Source organism: Gobio gobio, assembly GCF_949357685.1.
Source record: "Gobio gobio genome assembly, chromosome: 6".
Taxonomy (NCBI): Eukaryota; Metazoa; Chordata; class Actinopteri; order Cypriniformes; family Gobionidae; genus Gobio; species Gobio gobio.
The window spans coordinates 46,959,807-46,984,643 of NC_137102.1; the positions used below are offsets into that span (position 1 = coordinate 46,959,807).

The 24,837-nt window shown below is 37.4% G+C and overlaps 1 protein-coding gene across 5 annotated transcripts in view; it reads left to right on the plus strand.

Annotated features, from left to right (window-relative positions):
- The first annotated feature begins 3,766 nt into the window (after positions 1-3,766).
- The window catches only part of itgb1b (integrin, beta 1b), a 40,199-nt gene continuing 19,128 nt past the window's right edge, over positions 3,767-24,837 (plus strand). For 2 of the 5 annotated variants that reach the window (XM_079818884.1, XM_079818886.1), the window contains exons 1-4: positions 3,767-3,866; positions 5,013-5,271; positions 17,711-17,768; positions 20,870-20,955. In XM_079818884.1, coding sequence (XP_079675010.1) covers positions 17,711-17,768; positions 20,870-20,955 — 144 coding nt within the window. In that variant the 5' untranslated portion in view covers positions 3,767-3,866; positions 5,013-5,271. Of the gene's footprint in view, positions 3,867-4,785; positions 5,272-17,710; positions 17,769-20,869; positions 20,956-24,837 lie in introns of those variants that run through there. The other 3 variants (XM_079818888.1, XM_079818885.1, XM_079818887.1) reach the window with 3 other exon arrangements.

The following is a 24,837-nucleotide window of genomic DNA, read 5'->3' on the forward strand; positions in this document are numbered from 1 at the left end:
TGCACAGTGGCTGATTTGTAGTTTGTACCACCAAAAGATTCTCTGAGTTTTCATATTTATTTCCCATTCTTTTCCTACGTCTGTAATTTTAGACCGTGAAGGAGCCAAGTGTAACTATTTTTTCCTATATTTTTTTAACATATCTGAATCATGTCCACGATTTTTTTGTGTGTTCACATAGCTAATGTGACAAAAGTCACCAAGTGTCATCCCATTGCGATGAAGAAGAAAAAAAGTAAAACATTTTAAACGTAAATTTTTTCTGTAATTTTTGACCGAAGAGGACCCAGAGGGTTAACATTATCTATGGAAAGTGACCGTAAAACATGGAAACCAATGCCTGTGTTTGTGTGTACTTGATAGCTACAACTATAGGGCCTATCTTTGTGAGGACCGGTTTGAGTTTTAGACCATCGGAATGAGGACGAGAGTAAAGTGAGGATATTTTGGCCAGTCCTCACTTTATGAGACCCATATAAAGGCCTGTTTGAGGGTCAAGACTTGGTTTTAGGGTTCCTAGGGTTACGTTAAGGGTAGGTTTAGGGTATGGGTTCGGGTTAGGCACCTAGTTGTGATGGATAAGGTTACGGTAAGCTTGCATTGTGTCAATAATAATAGTAATAATAATAATAATGAGTTACATTTATATAGCGCTTTTCTAGGCACTCAAAGCGCTTTACATGGAAGGGGGAAATCTTCTCATCCACCACTAATGTGCAGCATCCACCTGGATGATGCGACGGCAGCCATATTGCGCCAGAACGCCCACCACACACCAGCTTATTGGTGGAGAGAAGACAGAATGATGAAGCCAATCATTATATGGGGATTTTTAGGCCATGATGGACAGAGGCAATGGACCTCGGTTTTAACGTCTCATCCGAAGGACGGTGCTTATGGACAGTATAGTGTCCCCATCACACAGACCACAGGGTAAGCACCCCTTGCTGGCCTCACTAACACCTCTTCCAGCAGCTACCTAGTTTTCCCAGGAGGTCTCCCATCCAGGTACTGACCAGGCTCAGTCCTGCTTAGCTTCAGTGGGATGTCCTCACAAAGATAGATGTACAAGAGTGTGTGTGTGTGTGTGTGTGTGTGTGTGTGTGTGTGTGTGTGTGTGTGTGTGTGTGTGTGTGTGTGTGTGTGTGTGTGTGTGTGTGTGTGTGTGTGTGTGTGTGTGTGTGTGTGTGTGTGTGTGTGTGTGTGTGTGTGTGTGTGTGTGTGTGTGTGTGTGTGTGTGTGTGTGTGTGTGTGTGTGTGTGTGTGTGGGCATGTTTTTGTGAAATATCAGGACACAAATGTGTATAATGACATGGGTATGACATAGGTATTACAAGGAGAGGGTGAAATATGAGGACGATACCCATGTCCTCACTTTTCAAAATGCTTATAAATCATACAGAATGAGTTTTTTTTTCACAGAAAGTAAACTGTGCAGTTTCCTGTGATGGGTAGGTTTAGGGGTAGGGGCAGTGTAGGGGGATATAAAATACGTACGGTATAAAAACCATTACGCCTATGGAATGTCCCCACATTTGACAAAAACCCCGTTGTGTGTGTGTGTGTGTGTGTGTTTATTCAGGTATTTTCAAATCACATTTGAATTTCAGTTCACAAGAGGCTTATTAAAGAACAGTGATATAAAGTTTCTCTGTGTGTGAACTATACAGGAAATGCATTGCTGTTCATATTTTCACACCTTCAGTGTTTGCATGCAAAGACATATCATTTTTCCTCAGTAGTGTATGATCACTGAGTAATGACATCTAATCAGTCAATCTTATTTGAGATCGGGACACACCGGAAACTCTCCAGACTCTCTCGCTCTGGCTGACCCCGAACCAGCAGTAAAACCGAGTTGAACTGGATTTATACATAAACGTAAACAAAGGAGCTCTCTGTCTGTGAAACCTTGTGCCAATAGCCGACTAGCTCCATCTAGAATCAAGACATTTGTGAAACAGCAAACGTTTTTAGAGTCTCTAATTGGATTCTAACACAAAGATATTATTTTATACATCAGACAGTGTACAAATTTAAGTCATTAAAAATTGAGGTTGTTTTACTTGTTTTCTTATTTACTGAGGATGAAATAGTGTTACAGTACATTTTAAAATCTTTTTAAAAAATGGGTTTGTTTGTGAATTTAGATTTATGGTAGTGCTGTCAAATCGATTAATCGCATCCAAAATAAAAGTTTGTGTTTACATAATATATGTGTGTGCGTACTGTGTATATTATATATTAATATATTATATTAAACGCGCACACACACACACACACACACACGTGCATGTGTTTAAGAAAAGTGTGTTGATTTCTATATAAAATATTTAAATTTAATAGAAATTACATTAATATATAAATATATACATGCAAAAAGTGTGTATTTATACATAATTATACACAGTGCACACTCATATATTATGTAAACACACACTTTTATTTTTGGATGCGATTAATCGATTTTACCACAAGAAAATAAATTAAATTTGTAACAAAGCCAGCTTTGTTTTTAGTGTGGTCAGAGTCAAAGCATCCAAACAATAATGTCTTTAAAAGTTACTGATATCTTGCTGGATATTATCTTTAATAAGTGTGTCAATATTTTTCATTAGTTGTTTAGTATAGCAACATGACCAAAATAAATGATAAACAGTTTCTGTGTGAACTTGGCAAAATGAGCATCTTGTGTCAATATTAATTTTATATTTAATCATAAAATATTTAACGGGGTAAAACGTATTTATTATTTTGAAGGACACTTCTTTTACTTTATTAGTGAGTAGACCAATATTTTTCCAATTAAAATTTTGTAATAAATTATTCCAGGAAATAATGCCAGGGGATACAGAAATAATATCTTCAAGAAAAAGGGATCTAACTTCTTCTGAAAAACATATTTGACCTATTGGAGTTTCTATTGGCTCAGGAAAGTAGTTGTATTAGGAGTGAATGCAATTGTATTAGGAGTGAAGGGCGATACAGATACCAGTTGGTAATGTATTGCTCCCTTAAAGGGATAGTTCACCCAAAAATGAAAATTCTTTCATCCTTTACTCGCCCTCAAGTTGTTCCAATCCTGTATGAGTTTCTTTGTTCTGCTGAACACAAAATAAGATATTTTGAAGAATTAAACAAATTAGATAGAGCAACCATTGACTACCATAGTATTTTTTCCCTACTATGGTCAATGGTTGCTCTATCTGCTTGGTTACAAACATTCTTTACTCTATCTTCTTTTGTGTTCAGCAGAAGAAAAAGACTCATACAGGTTTGGAACAACTTGAGGGTGAGTAAATGATGACAGAAATTTCATTTTTGGGTGAACTATCCCTTTAACTGTGGCAAATTCTTTGGGGGTAGGCTAATTGGAATATTGTATTTTGAGAGAATTTCGGTGCAAGTCATTAATAAACCTTTGTATGTATGTATGTATATATATATATTTGTCATTTATCTCAAGTAGGGCTCACTGCAGAGCATCTGGAGATCAAGGGTGGAGCTTAACCTTTAGTTATGGGTAGGGTTAGGGTGTGGTTAGGCGATGCAGCTCCACCCATCATGCCCACAGTAGGTCAAGAGAGGGGGAGCTGGAGCTCCAGAGAGGGGGGCTGGAGGTAATGGCTCTGCAGTGCATCTTGCAGAAAGTCGCTGAGTGAATCTTTTTGTGAATTGATTCAAACGAATCAAATCATTTAGATGAATCAATTGAATCAGAATCTGCTCCACAGTTTGGTCGCTGTGTGAATGGGGTGTTAGCATTATTTCCTGTGGGCGGAGGAAGGGAGAGGCTGCTACTGCAACCCCATCTCACAGTCCACCGTCCACACAAACATATAGCTATTACCCATCCGGTTCGAGGCGTGGATAGTGATGGGCAGACCGAGGCTTCGTGAAGCACTGAAGCAGTTGAAGCAAATGTGTCATATTGTTTCGAAGCTTCGAATCAATCTGACACCCGTCTCTACGGCGCCATCTAGTGGTCACTTCCATGTGTTGATCTGAAATACCTTGACAATGATCCATGTAAAAAAAATAGTTTTTAACATCTGTCTGACAAGTACATGATCTTGGTTTTGTAACCTGTAGCCTCGTCATTGTAAAGAACTATATATATATTTGTTTGTTATATAAAATGAACATTAATAAAATAAATAAAGCCACAATGTGTCACATTTGTCACAAAACATTTTTATTCAAAAATATGAATTGCTCTGCTGTTGAAGGACTCAGCTGACTTCTTTTTTTACATATAATTTCTCCAGCCTTTGAAAAAATCCTCTCACAAGGGACACTTGTTGCTGGCATGCACAAATATTTTTGGATGATGTAAATACATGGATGATGTATTGTTGCAGAAGGCTAGCTGCCTATCACAATACACACATCTCACTTTATTTGGTGCTTCCAAATGGAAATGCTCCCACACCACAGATGTACGGCATCTCTTGCGTGCAGCCTCCATTTTTATATATTCAATTAATATATCTATCTATATATCACCTATGAATCTATATCTATATAATTCTATATATCTAACTTATGCTGTGCTATCTATCTGTCACTATCTAACTTAGCCTATATGAATGTGTCACTATATCTATACTATATGTCACTGTCTATACCTATCAGTCAATATATCTAATTTAAATCTAGCCTAGATATAACTAACCAAAGCGCACTATAAATCTCACTGCTATCACAAAATCACTGCTATCACAAAATCACTCTCCTCTCACAAAAACCCACGAGGTGAAGATGGATTTACTTCACTTTTAAACTGTGGTGAATTAGGTTTACAGATGTGTGACTGTGTGGCTTGTTCCCGCCCCCTTTAATCAACGCAGTTTCGGAAGGCGCCACCTGATGAAACACTTTGAAGCTTCATTTAGCCATAGTCACGTGACATGGGTGTTTCGAATCACAGTTCGGAGCAGTGTTTCGAAACATCTGCGCTTCGGGATCTCGGCAAAGCCCCGAAACGTCTGTTTCGCGTCTGCCATCCCTAGGCGTGGAAGGGCGAGCTGGACTCTCTGCCCACATTTAGTCATTTATTTGCCTTAATATCCATGATTTGTTTGTTGTAGGCAAAGGAATCGCGTGTTTTAGTACTTTGTAACCAGCTGTTGATTTAAAGTGGCCCACTGAAACAAAGGCTCCACGGACGAGCAACTGGACCAAACGCTGTCGGAGGTTTATTTCCACAACAAATGCTTTTTTAAAAAGAGCGTGTGATAGATTGAAGAATCGCCGGGAACACGTGTTAAGGTAAGGGTCATCAAAATACCACTTTTAGAGAACTTTGGTTCAGGACCGTTTGTTGAATGCCGGGGGTATTTCTAACTGTCTTGGGGTAAGCAAGGGATTTTGAGCTTTAGGGTTTGATCTGGAAAATGATCTTGGGTTACGAACTTTGGGTGGGGATCATGTCCCATCCAATTCACTTCAAAGGACAGACGTGGATCTGCCTCAAACGTGTTCCACAGATCGTATGCAAACAGTGTCCCTTCAGGCTATCTTTTCCCAGACGTCTGTTATCTTGGATCTATTTTTTGCGACTTATGTGTCCCCAACATCTGTTGCAAGTAATTTGCGAGCCTGGGAGAATCCCGGCGGGTCCGAGGGGGGATGTGGGGGTTAACTGCTCCATGAACAGTGCTTTATTTGGTAGTTGCGTGTGTAAATATGCCTCCCTGGAAGTCTAAATGATGTAGCCGTTATTGCGTGAGTCATGATCCTGTTTAGGACATGCTGAACACATTAGACCGCCTGTGATCTGGCGGATGCGAACACACTAAAGAATCATAGTTGTGTTTCATAGCGCATCAGCTGGGATAAGTTTGGCATTCTTACAGCACCTTGACCATATGACTATGTGGTGAAAAGCATCATGCTTATCCATTGAGATGTTTTATGAGAAATTGAATCATAGACAGATGACAGATGTGTGGACTGCTATAGGGGCAATTTTACAAGGAAAGATCCCGCAGCGGATCTGCATTAAAACTCTCACATCATTTGTGCCTACATATTCGGGTCACGTGATCGTGTGGAAGAATGTTGTAGCCTATTTTTGATGGCTTAAGGTGAAACACATTTTTCCACTAAAAGTTTCCTATATAAATGAGATGAAGAGTGCTTTTGAGATATATTTTAAAGATATGTTCACTTACATTAAATCAACATCACGTGACCAGTTAAATTATTTTGCTCTTAACAGGAAATAGTACATTCCTGCAATGGCATTGGTAACTGAAAACTGTTTCATGATGCTGAAATAAACTCGCAATTCTGACTATTTTTGCAAGTTTATATCATGCAATTCTGACTTTTCTCGCAATTGTGAATTTATATCTGACTTTATAACATGCACTTCTGACTAGTGCTGGGCGGTATACCGGTTCATACCGAATACTGGTATTTATTTTTTTTATCATATGAATTTTGATGATACCGCTATACCGGTATATGTCGCTTAAACAACGTTCGGAGCGCGGCGCAGCGCGTCATTGTTTGAGGGGACCCATTTCATTGATGCACTGTAGTAAGAACAGTCAGAGCACAGTTGAGATCGCATTACAGCCTATGGCTGAATCCTATACTCTCATGGACTATTCCCTACATTATCACTTTATTTGAAGGAGTGAATGAAAACGTGCGTGAAGTCGGACAGGCAATGTGTGTACATCGGCTTTACACTCGTTACTGTGGTGCAATATGGGATTGAATGAGTGCACTCAATAACGTCCACTAGGGTTTCGGACACCACTAAAAAGTGCTGTCCCCTCCAAATAATGCTATATTTGAGGTTATGGGGGGCGATTTCGGATTCAGCCCTTGATTACAGTGGAGAATTCAAACTTCACGTGGCGCGCGAGAGAGAGCGGTTTCTGCGGGGAGCGCCGCGATGGGTTTAACAACGCCCACCACATGGATCATATAGCACTGATATAGACCGGAGCTAGCGCGTTTACATTTTTTATGGACATATTTCATAAACTCTAGTGCTCTTGACATGAACCAGAAGTGTGTATGCGCGCATATTTCAACACGTCTTATTAAAATGAAATGTATGCACTGATACAACCGTATGTCTGATCACGAACGCGATGACACGATGGATTATTCTGCTACACAAAAAACTATGTAAATTAATAAATAAACTGACAATTCAAAGAAGAATGGGCAAAAAAGTAACTGCTTTATTCTTTCTGTGTTAAACTGATGTGTGTCATTCGTTTTTCTACAATATTCACTCTTCATGACAGTAAAACAGGGCATTCTAGTGAATCTACTGCAGTATTTACTCTCTTAATCAGTAAAAAAATGTGATTAACACCCGTTCATGCATAGGGGTAAAAATACCGTCATATACCGTGAAACCGATATAATTTAGAAGAATACCGTGATATACATTTTTGGTCATACCGCCCAGCACTACTTCTGACTATCACACAATTTTGAGATAAAATGTCAGAAATGCGAGATGTAAACTGGTAATTGTGAGAGAAAAAAAGCCTGAATTGCGAGTCAAAATTACCTTTTTTATTTTTTATTCTGTGATGGAAACGAGCCTCCATACAATTGCTATGTCGGCTAGCAAGAGTGCACCGTTAAAGTAACCGTCACATTTTTGTATATCACTTTTCACAATACATAGTTTCAAAGTTTAAATTGAGCAATCTGTAATCAAGAGTAATCTGTTATCAAGTTCTCTACATGTAGGTGATTGCTAAAGTTCTGATGGTTTTTAAACTGGTGTAGTATTATAAAGTTTGAAATGGGTCTCTTACACAGACATCCCACCTCTCCTGGAAGGTCCAGAAGTCTCCCGCATATTGATAGTGGCTCCCTAACGCCTGCAAATTATATACAATATCCCGGAAATCGAGTGAGAGCCTGTTTCCACCTGATATTAAGATGCCTTTTCAGTTAACCGTGGTCAGTCAAGACGCATTACCTTGTATTATCACGCGTTTCAAATGCATCTTCTGTGAACACTTGCATTTGGAGACACTCAGCTCTTTTTTTCGTCTCACTCAACTACATCACTTTCGGTGCACGAATACTATTGAATGAACTAACCCGTGTTATGTGGTTTACGTGAATGAATATTATAGTAGCCTATAATATAGTTGTTGTTTTTTTCTCCTGGAAATTAGTTGGGATGTCTGCTTGCATATCCTGACAGAACCTACCCTGGTAGTCTGCCAAAACACTATTGTTACTACAGCTGTTGTTGCGCCAATAAAATTGGGAATTTGGTGTCAGGCACCAAAAAAAACAATGACAAAATCAGGGAGGTCCGTATTATGGTTTAATAGTAACAGTTACTATTGAAGCTATGGTTGCAATATCAGTTATTTGTAATTTGGAAAGGCAAAATAAAAAATTATAACGAATGTAAAATGTTCTCTAAATAAAAAATGTACACAGGTAGATATTGCAGAGTACTATTCAAATAAATGTAAAAATACTTATCTCTAGTATTCATAAAAGACAATTTTTTACAGATATTCACTATGAGGGAAGACTGCATGGTTAAGTTTTATAAGGACATATTTATTCTTGTTTTCTGTTATCCTTGAACAGAAAATGGCAGACTATGCTCCTCCTGTTTGTTTGTGCATGTGTGCACACGTTTGTGTCTAGGCCAGTGCTCTGTTATTAACAGCAAAGTGTTTCACTTCAAGAGATAAGAAAGGTGTTGGATCTGAACATTTATGGGGAACAAGATAAAGAGTCTTTGTTCAAATCATACAGCTTTAATGACCCCTGCCAGCTCGCTTTCATCTACCTCCAATTTTGAGTGCAACGCCCCCATTTCAAAATTCAGTTGGCAGGGTGGCATCATGTAACCTGCTATTGTGGATATGACAGACAAAGGTCAGCGTAGGTCATAAAGGTGAGTGTAGAGATTGAGTCAGGTTGTTTGATTCTGATATGTATTCTATGCTCCAGATTGTCGCTTTGACTCACTTCCTGACGCCCCAACTGTTATGACACATTAACAATGAGACCAAATGGGGGCAGGGCAGCCAGGCATTGAAAACAAATTGGTCATTCATTAAAGTCTGAAGGGCCCAAAGCTAGACTTTTCTAAAGGTGCTAAGAGGGTCTGCTGTAATAGTCACAGTTTACTGTGAGGTGAAAGAGGATATTGGATTCAAGTCTAGTTTGAAGCTAACGTCTGTTATTTCTGCGACTCTGAACAACATTATAAATTGATAAAGTTTGTCAATACATACTTTTATTTTGGCTAGTTTGAAGCAGTTTAAAAAGTTTGAAGGTTTTAAGATTGAAGTTTTTTAAGGATTGGATGGATGCTCAGTGAGTTACATGCTGAAAATATATATAATTATAGTTGGTTTTTAGAACAAAATCGTTTCTCAAACACTCCTCTGTCTGCTATTGTTCTGAAAGAAAAGGTCCCGCCCCAAACTCACACTATTGGTTGATCTAGATAGATATTTGTTACTCAAATGTTTTGATATTTTCTTTAAAGGTAAATCAACATGAATTCCTTGCTTATGATTTTTGAACTTTGAAAAATGGACACTGCACCTTTTAATGTAGCAGGAAGGCCTTTACTGCAGTGTGAGTCTGCGTCACTTTTGTGGAGGTGGAGTTTCCCCAGTCTGTCCCCAGTCCGGTCACCTTCTGAGGTAAATAATCGCCCATCACTCAGCAATGTGTGATGGAGGAGGGGTTGGCAGGGTGAGGCAGTTTAATTAAGGAAATGGCCGCCCTGCTGTGGAGGGGTTAATGGCCACTCTGTGTGCATGTTTGTCTTGACAGTTACTTACATCAGCAAGTAGTGGTTAGCCGTGAACGGCAAATTAAGAATTCCTATTTAAAAGCACCATAAAGCATTGAGACAAAGTTAAAGTTCTGACTGAGAGGGGCATATAGCTTTGTCACATCTTTGTGCTTGTGTTAGTGGTGCTTGCCGTCTGTATTGAATGTGATGCAATTAAAAACACAGTGCGTCCAGTGTAGTCTGATTCCCAAATGAAGGCTCTTGAAGCAAGTTCTTTTAATGAATAGTTCGAAAGACGATTTACTGCCAAGGATCAGTCAAACAGATCTGACAAATCTGAGTGCTTACTGAATGAGTGGCTTTGTTTTAATGCGATCTGAAAATTAGTCTGTTCCTATTTCTCTCTTCCCACAACATTTGTGCTATTGACATGGATTTGTGCCTCACTTTCAATTGTAATTGAAAGACCGTTTATGCACACTTGTAATTTTATCTTCTCAACTATACATTGTTAAAAGAATGTGTTGCTTGAAGCAGAACGTGATCTTATTTGTGTTTGATGTGGGCGGGGCTCTGGAACATTAAGAATCAAAGACGCTCTGGGCAGCTGAAAGAATGTTCTACACACACACACACACAGATTTACATGTTGAAACACCCAGACCTCAGGGCTGCATTTTCAAGGCCATGACACACAACACAGCCTTAGGGAAGACAGACAAGGCTGAATTGAGAAGCTCTCTGTCTCTCCCACACACATACTCTATCTGAGAGTAGATAGTGTTACACACAACCACTGAGAATGAAACGGTAGGCTGAAAAACCAGCTGTCTCGCAGCTTAATCTGCCTCTGTGTCAGAGAGCCCGACTTCAAGACTTATAAATGTGAATCTGTCAAATGCATGACTAATGAGGTCACTTGGAGTACTTTATGCGTTGAGCTTTTTTTTTTTAATGTTTATGAGCTTTTTTTTTTTTTTTTTTGTTGTCTACTATGATGTCACTGGGTTTAAGATTAAAGAGCTGAAATATTTTCTGCATATTATTATTATTATTATTATTATTATTACAATGATGACATTTTTCAAAGTCAGATTTTCATTGGATACTTTAGTTCATGAACACGCATGTTAGTGGACTTGATTGAAAGGTTGCTGTAAACCTAAACTACAATTAAACAATTTGTGCTCAGTAGGATTTTTTTTTTGAAGAAAATTAAAATGGTAACACTTTCTATGAAGTCCAAGCTTATAATGAATTATAGCCCCATTTATACTTATTTATAAGTGTTACTATTCTATAAATATACTTATAAAGACTCATTAAGGCCTATACATTATAAGAACAGTTATACTTACACACATACACACATAATATAATTTATTTAATATATATATATATTATTACTTAAGTCATGCATTTGCTTTTTTCAATACGCATGCTCATAATCTATTATACACTGATTTATAAATTAACAAATATAAAATAGTTCTAGAGACAATCGTTTGCTGTAATTAATTATCAATTATGTCTTTAATGGCTAATGTTTGCATTAGAGGTCATGAATGGTCATTTTGATTTGTTAAAACCTATATTTCCTTAGCCATATGCATGGTATTGCTTACAGCAGTTTAGAATTATACTTGAAGAAATATTGTTGCAGTGTTTTGCTAGTATGTAACATTTAAAAAGATAATTTTTTCAACTGTTTGTATAAATGATTCCTGTGTTTTCTTTCTTCATTATTTTATTTCAGGAATTATTGTTCATTCGTTACATTTACAAACTCCTATGTTTTCACTTCACTTAAAGCCCTCAATGATGCATTTATAAAGGATAGTATTATCATCACTCACAATAAGTATTTATAAGAACACAACGCGGCTATTAATAACAATATATCCACTTATTTGACAAAAATAAATAAGATCATTGAATTGATCAAAAGTGACACAGTATGTATACATTTGAAAGAAATTTGGTTCTTTTAAACTTTCTAGTTATCAAAGCTTACTGAAAAAAATCTTGGTTTCCACATAAATATTAAGCAGCACAACTGTTTTCAACATCTTTGATCATTTAAAAAAAACAGCATATTCTGAAGGATCATGTGACACTGAAGACTAGAGTCATGGTTGCTGAAAATTAAGCTTTGAAACCTGACCGGTTGATGTGTGGATAGTGTAATGGTGTCTCTTACCACAGTGAATCACTCTGAAGCTCATATGTTTCTTTAGAAGGAATAACCCGGAAAACATGCTGACACACCAGTGATGTGTTCAAAAAGGAACTTCCTATGCCTGAGTCAGCAAACTAGACTGATGTTTCACTCATCGTGTCCTTGAACACTTAAAGTCATATTCAGTTTTATTTTCTGATCTGAAACTGCATTAGCATTGTGTATAGGAATAAAATACTAGTATTAGGATGCGTTTGGCCTGTATTTGTAGATGTTGATTTTGTAGTCCAAAAAACCCCAGAAGAGAAGTTTTAGGTTTTCAGAATAGTTTTTGATTTGTGACTGTTATTAATGTCATAGAAAAAAGACATTATTTTAAAGTCATACCTCACATTTGAATTTAAGCTGCTGTTTTTTTTGTTTGTTTTTTAACACAAGTTGCTAAAAATAACTGAGTTTGCATGCTTTTTATGACTCTGACAACTGTAGTCCTTTTTTAGCAGGGTGTTTTTACACTTTTTTCGATTGAGCTACAAATTGATGTCATGACTGAACGGCTCTATTGGTGCAACAAACACTTACATTAAGGTAAAATAAGGTCAAACAATAATGCGGATAATGATTCATTATTATCAAATAGACGAATGTACAATAAATTTGACTGATTTATCGCAAAGGAATAAATTAGTATTTATAATACGATTAAATTAAGTCATTAAAGGGTTAGTTCACCCAAAAAATGAAAATAATGTAATTTATTACTCACCCTCATGCCATTCCACACCCGTAAGACCTCCGTTCATCTTCGGAACACAAATGAAGATATTTTTGTTGAAATCCAAAGGTTCAGTGAGGCCTGCATAGGCATCAATGTAATTTACACTCCAAAACTAAAAACATATTTAAATCAGTCCATGTGAGTACAGTGGTTAAATATTAATATTATTAATATTTGTGCACCAAAAAAATATATATAATGACTTGTATTAGGGATGCAACAATACAGTTAGTCCACGGTTCAATACATACCTCGGTTTTTAACCACGGTTTTCGGTTCGGTTTGGTTCTGATGGCTTGTCACATCAATTTTTTGTTATTCTATTCTTAGGTTAAGCAGAAAAAAGAATTTTTTATTGCAATACTCTTTCTTTTTTTTACCTAAATAAAAATTGAAAAACCTACCTTAAACATAAAACTTTACTTAAAAAAACCCTTGTATTCCTAGTGTATAGTATAATATAAAAAAAAAAAAAATATATATATATATATAAGATGTACACTGGCATTTAAGTATGAAATTGAATGAATGAATGTAAAAATAAAACACTACATAGACTTCACTATAAAATATAGCCTACATTGATTCTTATTAAAGCTATATTAAAGTTTTTCAGTCAAGAGTGATTTTCTCTTTGTCTTTTGTTGTTGTATTCACATTAAAGTGTTAGTTCATGAACTGCCCCTTTAAGGGCCGCGTGTTCACTACTGCTGCTGTCAATTTAAGACGTGCATCTATACAGACACACGCGATTTTACTTTCACTTTAGACATAACCGACTGTGTTTGTTAACCTTGTGTGTATTTGACAGTATTAGCGCAGTAAGACGACTACTTAGTCCAGTAATCACGTGTTTGACAGGCGTTTAGTGCGCGCGCTCGGAAAAGCGCATGTTAAAACCGCGCACGCGAATGAAACCGGCAAGGCTTTAAAATGCATGCAAATAATGAACTTTGGTAATTGTGAATAACTATAGTGTTCCGTGAGTATAACTCTACCACTAGCGTGTGATTTGAATGTATGTCGCGTTGTTCAGTATATTGGGATGGAGGCAAATTATAGAATTTGTAGAAAAATAATTAATTAAATGCAAAACCGAAGAAAAAAAAACGCAATTCACAAGCGCGTATTTAACCGTGAATGCCGTACCGAACGGTTAAATATTATATTGAGAATTGTGGCATCCCTAACTTGTATAGTGATAACCGATTTCAAAACACTGCTTCATGAAGCTTCGGAGCGGAAACGAATCAGAGAGTCGAATCCTGATTTGGATCGCGTGTCAAACCGCTGAAATCACGTGACTTTTGCGCTCCGAACCGCTGAATCGACTCGCTGATTCGTTTCCGCTCCGAAGCTTCCTGAAGCAGTGTTTTGAAATCGGTTATCACTATATAAGTCATAATTTAGTTTTTTTTGGCGCACAAATTTCTCGTCGTTTATAATATTAATATTGAACCACTGTATTCACATGGACTGATTTAAATATGTTTTTAGTACATTAATGGATCTTGAGAGTGTAAATTACATTGATGCCTATGCAGGCCTCACTGAGCCTTCCGATTTCAACAAAAAATATCTTAATTTGTCTTACGGGTGTGGAACGGCATGAGGGTGAGTAATAATTACATTATTTTCATTTTTGGGTGAGATAATCCTTTAAGGGGGTAAATATAGAAAAAATAGAGTAAATATGCCATCATGGGACCAAATCACTCACTGTCCTTTATGGTGTCTCTCACACTCTCTCACACACACACACACACACACACACACACACACACACACACACACACACACACACACACACACACACACACACACACATATTTGGATTATGTGGTCTAAATGAACGCCACCAGTGTTCTGAAAGAAGCACTGTTTGCTTATCTTCAAGTGTTCACAGGTCTGATGTGCGTGTGTGTGTTTGTGTAGATAGAGTAACGGTTGAGTCTACTGCAGTTCACTTACCCGTCCAGTCTCAACAGCAGACATTCTTCTGCTTTAAACAAAGAAATATAAGTGTGTTTGTTGTCACACATCTTCTGCTTTAGAACGGCTGGAGTTTTGCTAGATTTGCCTCTGCTGTGTGTGTATTTCTCATGCTGGATTGTGAAAAGTATCTGTGACTGAAGTTTTTTTTTTTTTTTTTGTAGGACGCTAAGTAACGCTATTGTTTGTTTGTACTTGTTGCCATGCCTAATAAGGCCAAATCGGCACTCTTTGGCACTGGTTTCTGTACACTTGATAGATTGAGGCAAAAGAACCTCCTCCTCTTTGTTTCATCAGCGGTGTTTAACGGGAAGAGCAGATCCATCGTCTTACCAAATATGGGAGTATAGCCTCTTTTCTCTCTCCCATTTTCCTGTATGTCTGTGTGTGCTTGTCTGGCTTTGTCTGTGTGCGTTTCATTGCTGACTGTAGCAACAAACTAGGTTTTTACTTGCTTTGTAATGTCTGACTTCTCAATGTGATTGTAAACCGTTAATCTACGAGTGTTGCGGTGGGATTGTCCCTGTAAAACAGTCACTTTAGATAAGAAAATGTCGGCCAAATGAAGAAGAATAATCTGTTTCTGCAGTTCTGAGCAAACTGTGAACTTGGAATTCTTTACTGAGATCATGCATTTGTGCTAGGAGAAACAGGAAGTGACCTTGTAACACTCCGCCTACACATTGAGAAGTCATACATGCTTACATATGCACACCCTTTCCTCTGTGTTAGTTTTCATTACTATTGGTTTTGTCAAAAATACTTCATATCTCATCAAATTGTAAAAAAAATATATATATTTAATAGTGCTGTCAAACGATTAAAATATTTAATCGCGATTAATCGCATTAATGTCATAGTTAACTCACAATTAATCACAATTAATCGCACATTTTTATTTATTATAAATGTCCCTTGATTTCTTTTTGTCCCATTATTTTTTCTTATTTTAATGCTCTTATCAACATAGAAAAGTGGATCGGCTTGCTTTGTTCAAATGTTTGTTTTATTGAAAACAACATTGGCATACTTTAGTGTTCGATTTCACACCAACATTCTCACTTGGAGCAAATAATCTCACACAATGTAACACTGCCCATCAATAAAAGGGTGAAACAAATACTTTGTTGCACAAACAGCCCCTTCAACAGCCCTTTCTAAGGGATCAAAACAGGGTGATACAAAATAAAATTACAAAGTGCACATGCAAGGTAAACTAGGACTCCGCCTATAGTGCAGTTAAACCAGGGGTCGCCAACTAGTGAACTCCGGACCGAATCCGGACCGCGAGATGCGTCCATCCGGACCGCGAAGCCTTTTGACATAATGAAACAGTTAACGTTGCAATGCTCACTGTTACTACGTTCAGACCCAGACGCGCGGTCAAGCATGCAGTGAAGAAGAGACTGATGGTGCGCTCACACCGGACGCGAATGACGCGACATGCACACCGCTTAATCCGCGCCGCAGAATGTCTATTTACGTCTTTGCATTGACTTAAATCACTCGCGCAAAACGCTTCATTCGCGTCTGGTGTGTAGGCTACGCACCATCAGAGCAGAAAGCAGCGCTCAAGACAAGCACTTTTAGTTGAAGACCCCTGAGTTAAACCATGGCTTAATACGTTTCTCATTTCGGCGTCTCACGCTTGCCATCCACGTCTACTCTTTTAATGGCCCAAACGAGTGCGGGCAGCCGCAGCGTGCCTGATGTTTTGTTTCCGGTCTAGCTACATCCGGAGTGGTGTTGTAGTTTTTCTAACGTTACTAGTTGTTGCAACAGCATGTGAAAAAACTACAAAGTTTGTTAGACCAAAAAGAACGTTAATCTCGCGATAAAAAAATTGACGCCGTTAAAATAGGTTTGCGTTAACGCCGTTAATAACGCGTTTAACTGACAGCACTAATATTTAATTAATTATATTAATGAAGCTTTTATCACGGTTTATGGTATTATCACGATATTGAAATAAGTTGCAAAAAAAGTTTTGTCATACTATAACAGGTTTAATAACGTTCTTATAACAAAAGAACCGAATATTTAAATACAATTTTAAAACAGATTAAAGTGCAAAAGAATTATAAAGAACAATAGGTAACACTTTACAATAAGGTCTCACTAGTTAATGCATTAACATTAACAGAGCGAATAAATTTACATTTAACTAAGATTAATAAATGCTTTAGAAGTATTTGTCATTGTCAGTTTGTTAATGAATTAACTAATGGTAAATAATAGAGCCTTATTGTAAAGTGTGTGACTGAACAACAAAGAATCAGAACATATTCAAACAGGGCATGTAATTTAGTCCAGATTAAAATATAAAGTGTTTAAGTTTGAAAATGTATAGCCTTCAGTCTTTAAGTATTAAGTATTTGTTTATATATATATATATATAAGGGCTGTCAAAAGATTAATCGCATCCAAAATAAAAGTTTGTGTTTACATAATATATGTGTGTGTACTCTGTTAATTATTATTTATATTTAAATACATACACATTCATGTATATATTTAAGAAATATTTGCATGTATATACATTTATTTTTTTATATATATATGTGTGTGTGTGTGTGTGTGTGTGTGTGTGTGTGTGTGTGTGTGTGTGTGTGTGTGTGTGTGTGTGTGTGTGTGTGTGTGTGTGTGTGTGTGTGTGTGTGTGTGTGTGTGTGTGTGTGTGTGTGTGTGTGTGTGTGTGTGTGTGTGTGTGTGTGTGTGTGTGTGTGTGTGTGTGTGTGTGTGTGTGTGTGTGTGTGTGTGTGTGTGTGTGTGTGTGTGTGTGTGTGTGTGTGTGTGTGTGTGTGTGTGTGTGTGTGTGTGTGTGTGTGTGTGTGTGTGTGTGTGTGTGTGTGTGTGTGTGTGTGTGTGTGTGTGTGTGTGTGTGTGTGTGTGTGTGTGTGTGTGTGTGTGTGTGTGTGTGTGTAATTATATGGGAATTTCTCAAAGAAACATGCGTTTTCCTGGGTGATTTTCACTGTTGTTCTTGTGCTCTTTTCAGATGGACGTGAGGCTGCTCCTGATTTCAGTTCTTCTTGGACTCAGCAGGGCACAACTAGGTAAGAACTTCAAATTTCAAATGCATCAGATATACAGTGGGGTTCAAAGGTCTGAGGCCACTAGTGAAAATACTTCTGTTGTGCAGTCGTGGGATTTTTCTGTAGTGATTAGTGAATTTGTTTTTAAAATGTTTTAAAAATCTGATAATTGTTCTTGTTAAAGGGATAGTTCACCCAAAAAGAAAAATAATTTACTCACCCTAAAGTTGTTCCAAACCTGCATGAGTTTCTTTTAATTTTTGGGTGAACTATTCCTTTAAGTGATCTCTGTATAATGATAATGTTGTGGGAATTTGCTGTCAAAATGCTGATTGTGCTCCAATTCAACTATGGGCTAATAATGACATTTTGCAATAATTGCAAATTAAGTTTGCAATAATATTTATTCATTCTATGTCTTGGAATACCAAAATCCAAATGATTCGATATAAGATTGTCCATAGAACACACATCACAACATACAAACTGCAGCGCATAGGATATATTCAAAATAACAACTGTCTGTACTGTTCTGGGGTCCGTTCTTCGTACCTTGCTTAATACATCCGAGATGATCTGACAGATCCCAGATCTTTTAATCTTGATAACTGATGTCTGGATAATTTGGTTCTTCAAACGAATTTGCGGATTGGATTTAAATATCTGGATTAAATGATCTAAGATCACTGCGCGTTCTTGTGTTCCCTGAAGAGGGCAGACGCATCGATACTCGAAACCACGATCAGCAATGCAGCGATTGGCTGGCGTCAAGAGAGCAACGTAATGACATCATATAATTAAAAAAGCCACCTGGCAAAAAAATTGGCAAATTACAAAAAAAATACCCCCACGAATATCAGGACCTTTATAAGGAAACAGCTAAACGACCAAACCAACATAAAAGTTATAATAGATACATTATAAAAAAAAATTTACCAATTATTTATATTCACGATTTTATACAGTATTTGTACACCCTTTACATTTTAATTTTAATGTTGTAATTCAATTTTTAATTCAATTTGAAGCAGATTTGTAACGTGACAGTATTAAAGTTTCTTAAGGGTCAAGATCAAATTCTCTGCATCTCCTGCGCTGCATCAAGCCATCCCATAATATCCGTCATCACTTAAATTAATGCACGGCTCAGATTAACTGTACAACATGTGTGCAAACCTCCAATAAAATTATAAAGTAATTATTCCATCACAAATAAATCGCTCAATCAAGTGGCTGTGTCTATAGTATTATGCACAACATTATAATATTATATACATATACATATACAATTTAAAATGTGTATATTATTATTATTTAAAATGATTATTATTGCCCCTGGTTCAGTAATGAACTCTTGTAATAAAGGAGCAGTGGCTGGGACAGATTTTAAGTATCACCTCAAGATGCGATCTAATCCTGTTTACATGAAATAAGCCTGCTCGCGAGCAGGTTTAAGCTTACGGACCTGTTACTATGACAGCAAGTCCAGGATGAGCGTCGAAGAACCAAACAATCCAAGATCATGTCAAATCGTCAACAATCAAATCCAGCTAACTGAGTTAGCGAGGTACGAAGAACGGGCCCCAGCTTCCACTGATGATTATTTTCATGCATTCTGGCGGTGTCCACTTGTTCAGTCATTCTGGTCGGAGGTCATGAGCAGGCTGTTTGCTTTACTGGGAAACGTGTCTACATTATAGATTTCTAATTATCTCAAACCATATTTTTGTTAATTTTGGTGACCATAGCAAAGAAACACATTCTACTTAAATGGAAAGACCAGAACAGCAGAACTCTCAATAAATCATTGGCTCAAATTATTATTATTACACTCAAACTTGGAGCAATTTGCACATATATTGATTCCTTCAAACAAACCTGGTCCCCTTTTTTTCAATACCTAAATAGGAGAACTGATTCCTCTGTCATAAACCATGAGAAACTCATAAGGAACATTTTGTGCCTCTTTATGTAAATCATGTAGCTTATATCCTGTCAGCTTGTTAATTACTTTTCTTAAAGACAACAAAGAAAAAGACGACAACAAATTTAAAGGCAGTGGAATTTAAATTATGAAATAAATACATTTGTTGTCTTTTCCCCTTTTTTCTTTGTTGTCTTTGTTGTTGTCTTGAGTGTGGGAACCCTGCAGATTTGTGTGGGTTTCAGTTTTCGATTTTGCTCTCTTATGTTAATCACTGAAGTTAACAAAAAGTGAAAGGTTTTTATGTTAACATGATCACCCTCTCAGACAAACACAATGTTTCTAAAACTGTCGCAAGACATGCTCCAAATATGATTAAAAAAAAATTTTTTGTGAAAATCTGTTAATTTATTCTTTTGTCTCTGCAACAATAAGAAAAAAAATACCTGCAAAATCCGGGAGGGCCTGTTGTTTTGAGTTTCTGTGGAAGCATGGTAATACCAAAACTTAAATTAATTATTTCTCATTCTTTTTTTTTTTTCTCGTTAAAAAGTATGTTTCAAATAAGCTGTTTTCCTAACAAACAAACAAACAAAAAAACACAATTTCAGTGTGGTCTCAGACTTTATGACCTCTCAAGCATGTGTGTAGAAGCAGCTTGACGTTTTGAGGGATTTTTGGAAACTCCACTCACTGAGAACACACACCAGACCAGAGCCTGATAAAATCCATGCAATACTGTCCAGATCATCTGTTAGACATTTGCAATGATTTTCAATCCAGGAATATCTCAAATATGCAGTGTGGAATCCAAGAAAAGAACCAAAAGAGATTTTCACGGAATTATTGCAGAATGATAGGAAGACGGGATATATATCGTCTTTATCTAGCGATCTGCTACAGTTCTGCATGGTTTATTCGTTTATTCTGGGAGCACTGGCCTCGTGGCTTGCATTAAGTGTTTAGAGGAGACTGTAAGAATGCCATCATTAATACAGTTCACATGACCTCCCGACAGCATATGGCCACTCCTGAGCTCTGTGTCTATTTTAGAATGACAGTCTCATGAGAGAGAATCATATTGCGAATGGTTGCCCACAGTGTTAGTTATTAAATGCTCTTTGCATTGGATTTCCTGTGTTAGTGGTGGGAGGGAATTGAGATGATGATGGATGTTTGTGCTCTTGTGTGTGTGCAGATGGTAACGAATGCACCAAGGCCTCGGCCCAGTCCTGTGGAGAATGCATTCAGGCCGGAGAAAAATGCGGCTGGTGTACAGACGAGGTGAGTTCAGACGAAACCATTAAAAAAGGAAATGGCTGCTTTTGCAGCGACGTGCATTTAGGGAAAAATGTTATGGGAAAACCATTTCCTGTGGTCAGATTATTTGTTTATCCAGGTCTGTAGAGGACATCCTGTGATTCTACAAACAATTGTGTGCTGAAAAACTTGTTTTTGAGAGAGCGAAGTATCCAAAGGATTCAGCGTTCTGAAATGTTTGAGTGACATCACCTCTCGTCCCACCTTTATTCGCCTGTGGTTAATTATTACCCTGAGTTTCTTGAGTCATTTCTGTGGATCTTGAGCACTTATTACCCCTTATAGTGTACATGAGTCAACGTCCTGTGTGATCATGTCTGTTTTCCGTACATGTGGAGCAGATTATGGCAGGACAGGAAGCACTAATCATCTCAGACCACTTTAAAGAAAGTGTACTATCACTAAACTGCATGTAATGCAGGGCGGGGGGCTTGAGTTTTGTAATGAATGCGCCCCTTCTTAATTGTTTCAACAGACACATACTGCACATCCTCATTCTGACTAGCCCATGGCAATATTGTCTCAACCAATGGTGTGAGTTTGGGGCGTGACTATCTGTTTGTCTTACCTATATTTGAAAACAATATTTTGTTTTTGTTGTCAGCGATTCCATTTGGTGAAATTGCCTTAATATAGCCACAGAATGTTAATCATGAAGAAAAAGGTGTTCCAGTTTAATTTATTAAAAATAGATATTGATTTATTTCTGCTTGCCATATGTCACATAATACAAATCAGATCACCAAACAGACCAAATGTTTACAATCCTTGCAATTGTAATTGAATTCTGCATCTGTTTTAGGGGGTGAAATATATATATATATATATTTTATAATATATTAGTGTTGACATAATCCGAGACCGAGTCGAGACCAAGACCAATGTGTGTTAAGACCAAGACTTTGAGGGGTTGAGAGACCAAGACCAGGCAAGACCAAGTCAAGATTAAGACCAGACCAGCACTCCTTAAATTCATAAAGATCTACATTATTGCCTGAGAAATTACTTATTTTTTAATCAATAAACATAATTAGTATAAGACACTATATATATAAAGCTGTTATACCAATCAATTTAAAATATTAAAGCTACACTGTGTGATATTTTCCCCCATCTAGTGGTGAAAAGGTATATGACCATCCAGTGAATTTCAGTTTCTGTTCCTCTCAATTCCGATTTCGTTTTAACTCCTACGGTGACCGATTGAGTCCAAGATTAACATGGCCAGACTGATCTCATGAAATAGCGTATGTATGACACGCCAATTCGCTATGCCATTTAGGCGTGCTATCAAGACAAAAACAAAAACTTTTCTGCAACAATATCTTAATTTTGGTGTCATTTTTGACACAATCCCTCACTTCTGAACCGGCTCAATAAATACATCACAGTAGAAATAAGTTATTGATTGCATCTGAAGCAGTAAGTTTTACATCCAATCACATTAATGATGTTAATAAATAAATCGGACAATGCACCATTAAATTTAGTAATATCCCAGCAGTTGTGGTCTTGACCGGCCTTGAAACAAAGTCTGAGACCGAGACAAGACCGAGTACAAATATGGTTGAGACCGAGACCAGACCAAGACCTTCAAAAAATTGTCTTGACATCCATCAATAATGAATATAGTGACATTTAAAGTGACCCTATCATGCTATTTTAAAGGTTCCTAATTTTGTATTAGAGGTCTCGTACAACAGGCTTGCATACCTCCAAGGTCAAAAAACACTTTTTAAACCTGGTATTAAAAGGTGTTTTGGTCGATCAGATCACAAGTAGATGAGGGAGACATGTACCGTTTACACCTGGTGTTTTTATCCGTCTCTTTTGTCCACTTTCAACCACTTTTGAAGGTAGAGCCTATGTGTGGGTAAATTATGGGCTTTTTCAGATCTTTTGATCTAATGGACTAATTAAGCTCTCACAATTTACATATAATAATAATAATAATAATACTAATACATTTTATTTAAAGGCGCCTTTCAAAACACTCAAGGACACCGTACAGTTGAGTAATAGGCATAAAGGCAAAACAAGACGCCAATACAACAAACAACAGCTATTTAACAATATAGATTTTAAATTGATCAGGGAAAGCTAGTTTAAATGGATCTTAAAGTAACCAGACAATCACTTTCTCGTTAAGATTGTGGAAGAGAATTCCAGAGACGAGGAGCAGCACAGCTGAACGCCCTGGACCCCATAGTGACTAAACGAACAGTGGGTACAACAAGAGAGACAGACGAAGAAGATCGAAGAGTACGCTTCAGGGTGTAGATATGAAGCAATTCAGAGAGATATGAGGGTGCAAGATTGTGAAGAGTGTTAAAAGTGAGAAGAAGAATCTTGTACTCTATCCAATGTTTAACAGGAAGCCAATGTAGATGATGGAGGACAGAAGAGATATGTTCTAGTAATTAATTATAAGGGCAGCTGAGTTCTGGCCCAACTGCAGTTTATGGAGGAGTTTGTGAGGTAACCCAAATAGAAGAGAGACAATAATCAATGTGTGAAGTGACTAGAGCGTGAACAAGAATGGATGTGAGAAATGGACAAAGACGGCTGATGTTCCGTAGGTGGAAATATGCAGACAGAGTAATATTGTTCACATGAGTTTCAATGGACAAAGTACTATCGAGGACCGACACCCAGACTCTTGAGGGGATGGAGAGATTATAGAATTATCAATGGAAAGTGAAAAGCTATTGTATTTTAACAAACTGGATTTAGTGCCAACAAGAAGAACCTCTGTTTTATCAGTATTCAACTCGAGAAAATTGTGTGAAAACCAGGATTTTTATCTCTTCTAAACAATCCAAGAGAGAGGAAGATGGAAGAGTAGAATTTGGCTTGGATGACAAATAGAGCTGGGTGTCATCCGCGTAGCAATGAAAGCTAATGCCATAATTCCTGAAGATATGGCCAAGAGAGATAAATAAAAGAGGCCCCATATGAACAAGAAGACGACAGAAAAACACACAAAGAGCAGCAGCTTTCGTTTCTGTTTTGACAGCCGGAAGACCATGTTGAACGCTGTGAGTGCACGTTAATCAGGAAGGATAAAAGGACATTGTGCTCAGTACATTTTTCGTTTCCAAACCAAACTTCAGGTAACAAAGTTTACATCCCATCTGGCTAGCACGCTTCCCATAATGTTTACCACATTTGACCACATGAGCGTCTACACTATGAAAGCAACCCTGACTACTCAAAAAGCTTTAGACCCCGTGTACACCTGTGTTTAACGTTTTCCACTTGTGATCTGATCAACCAAAACACATCTTTATACCAGGTGTAAACTTTTCTCACAATGTCTGAAACGGTTCGATAAAGGATCCGGTCTCTCCGGTTGCTCCTTTCCGAGAGCCTACTCTGCTCTGATTTGTCAGATGGCCCAGTCTGTTGTGATTGGTCTATCGCTTACAGCACATGTTGGAAACGAAGTGTTCATTAACAAATCTGAATTTCAGCTCCAGAGCACTTGGCATTGGTTTTACCGTATCAATCCAAGCCTGAGTCCTCATCCTTTGGAAGTGCATGCAAAGTGGATTTGCTTTTACAGCACAGAAAACAGTCTCTAACCAAACTCTTCCAGGTCTCAGCTGCTACTGCAGTGATTGAGATCAGGTTAAAAGTTGATGTTTGCAGGCAGCCACTGAAGACCATAGGCTGGCATTATGCAAATGTGTTACAAATCTATGTAGGTTCTTGCAGGAAGAAAGACTGGAATTACTGACGACTCGTTTCAGGCAGTTCAGAATCAATTCTTGCTATATAACAGCTATATTACACACAACATGAAAGGCAATTTCCAAAAAAGCATTACAGGGGCACTTTAACACA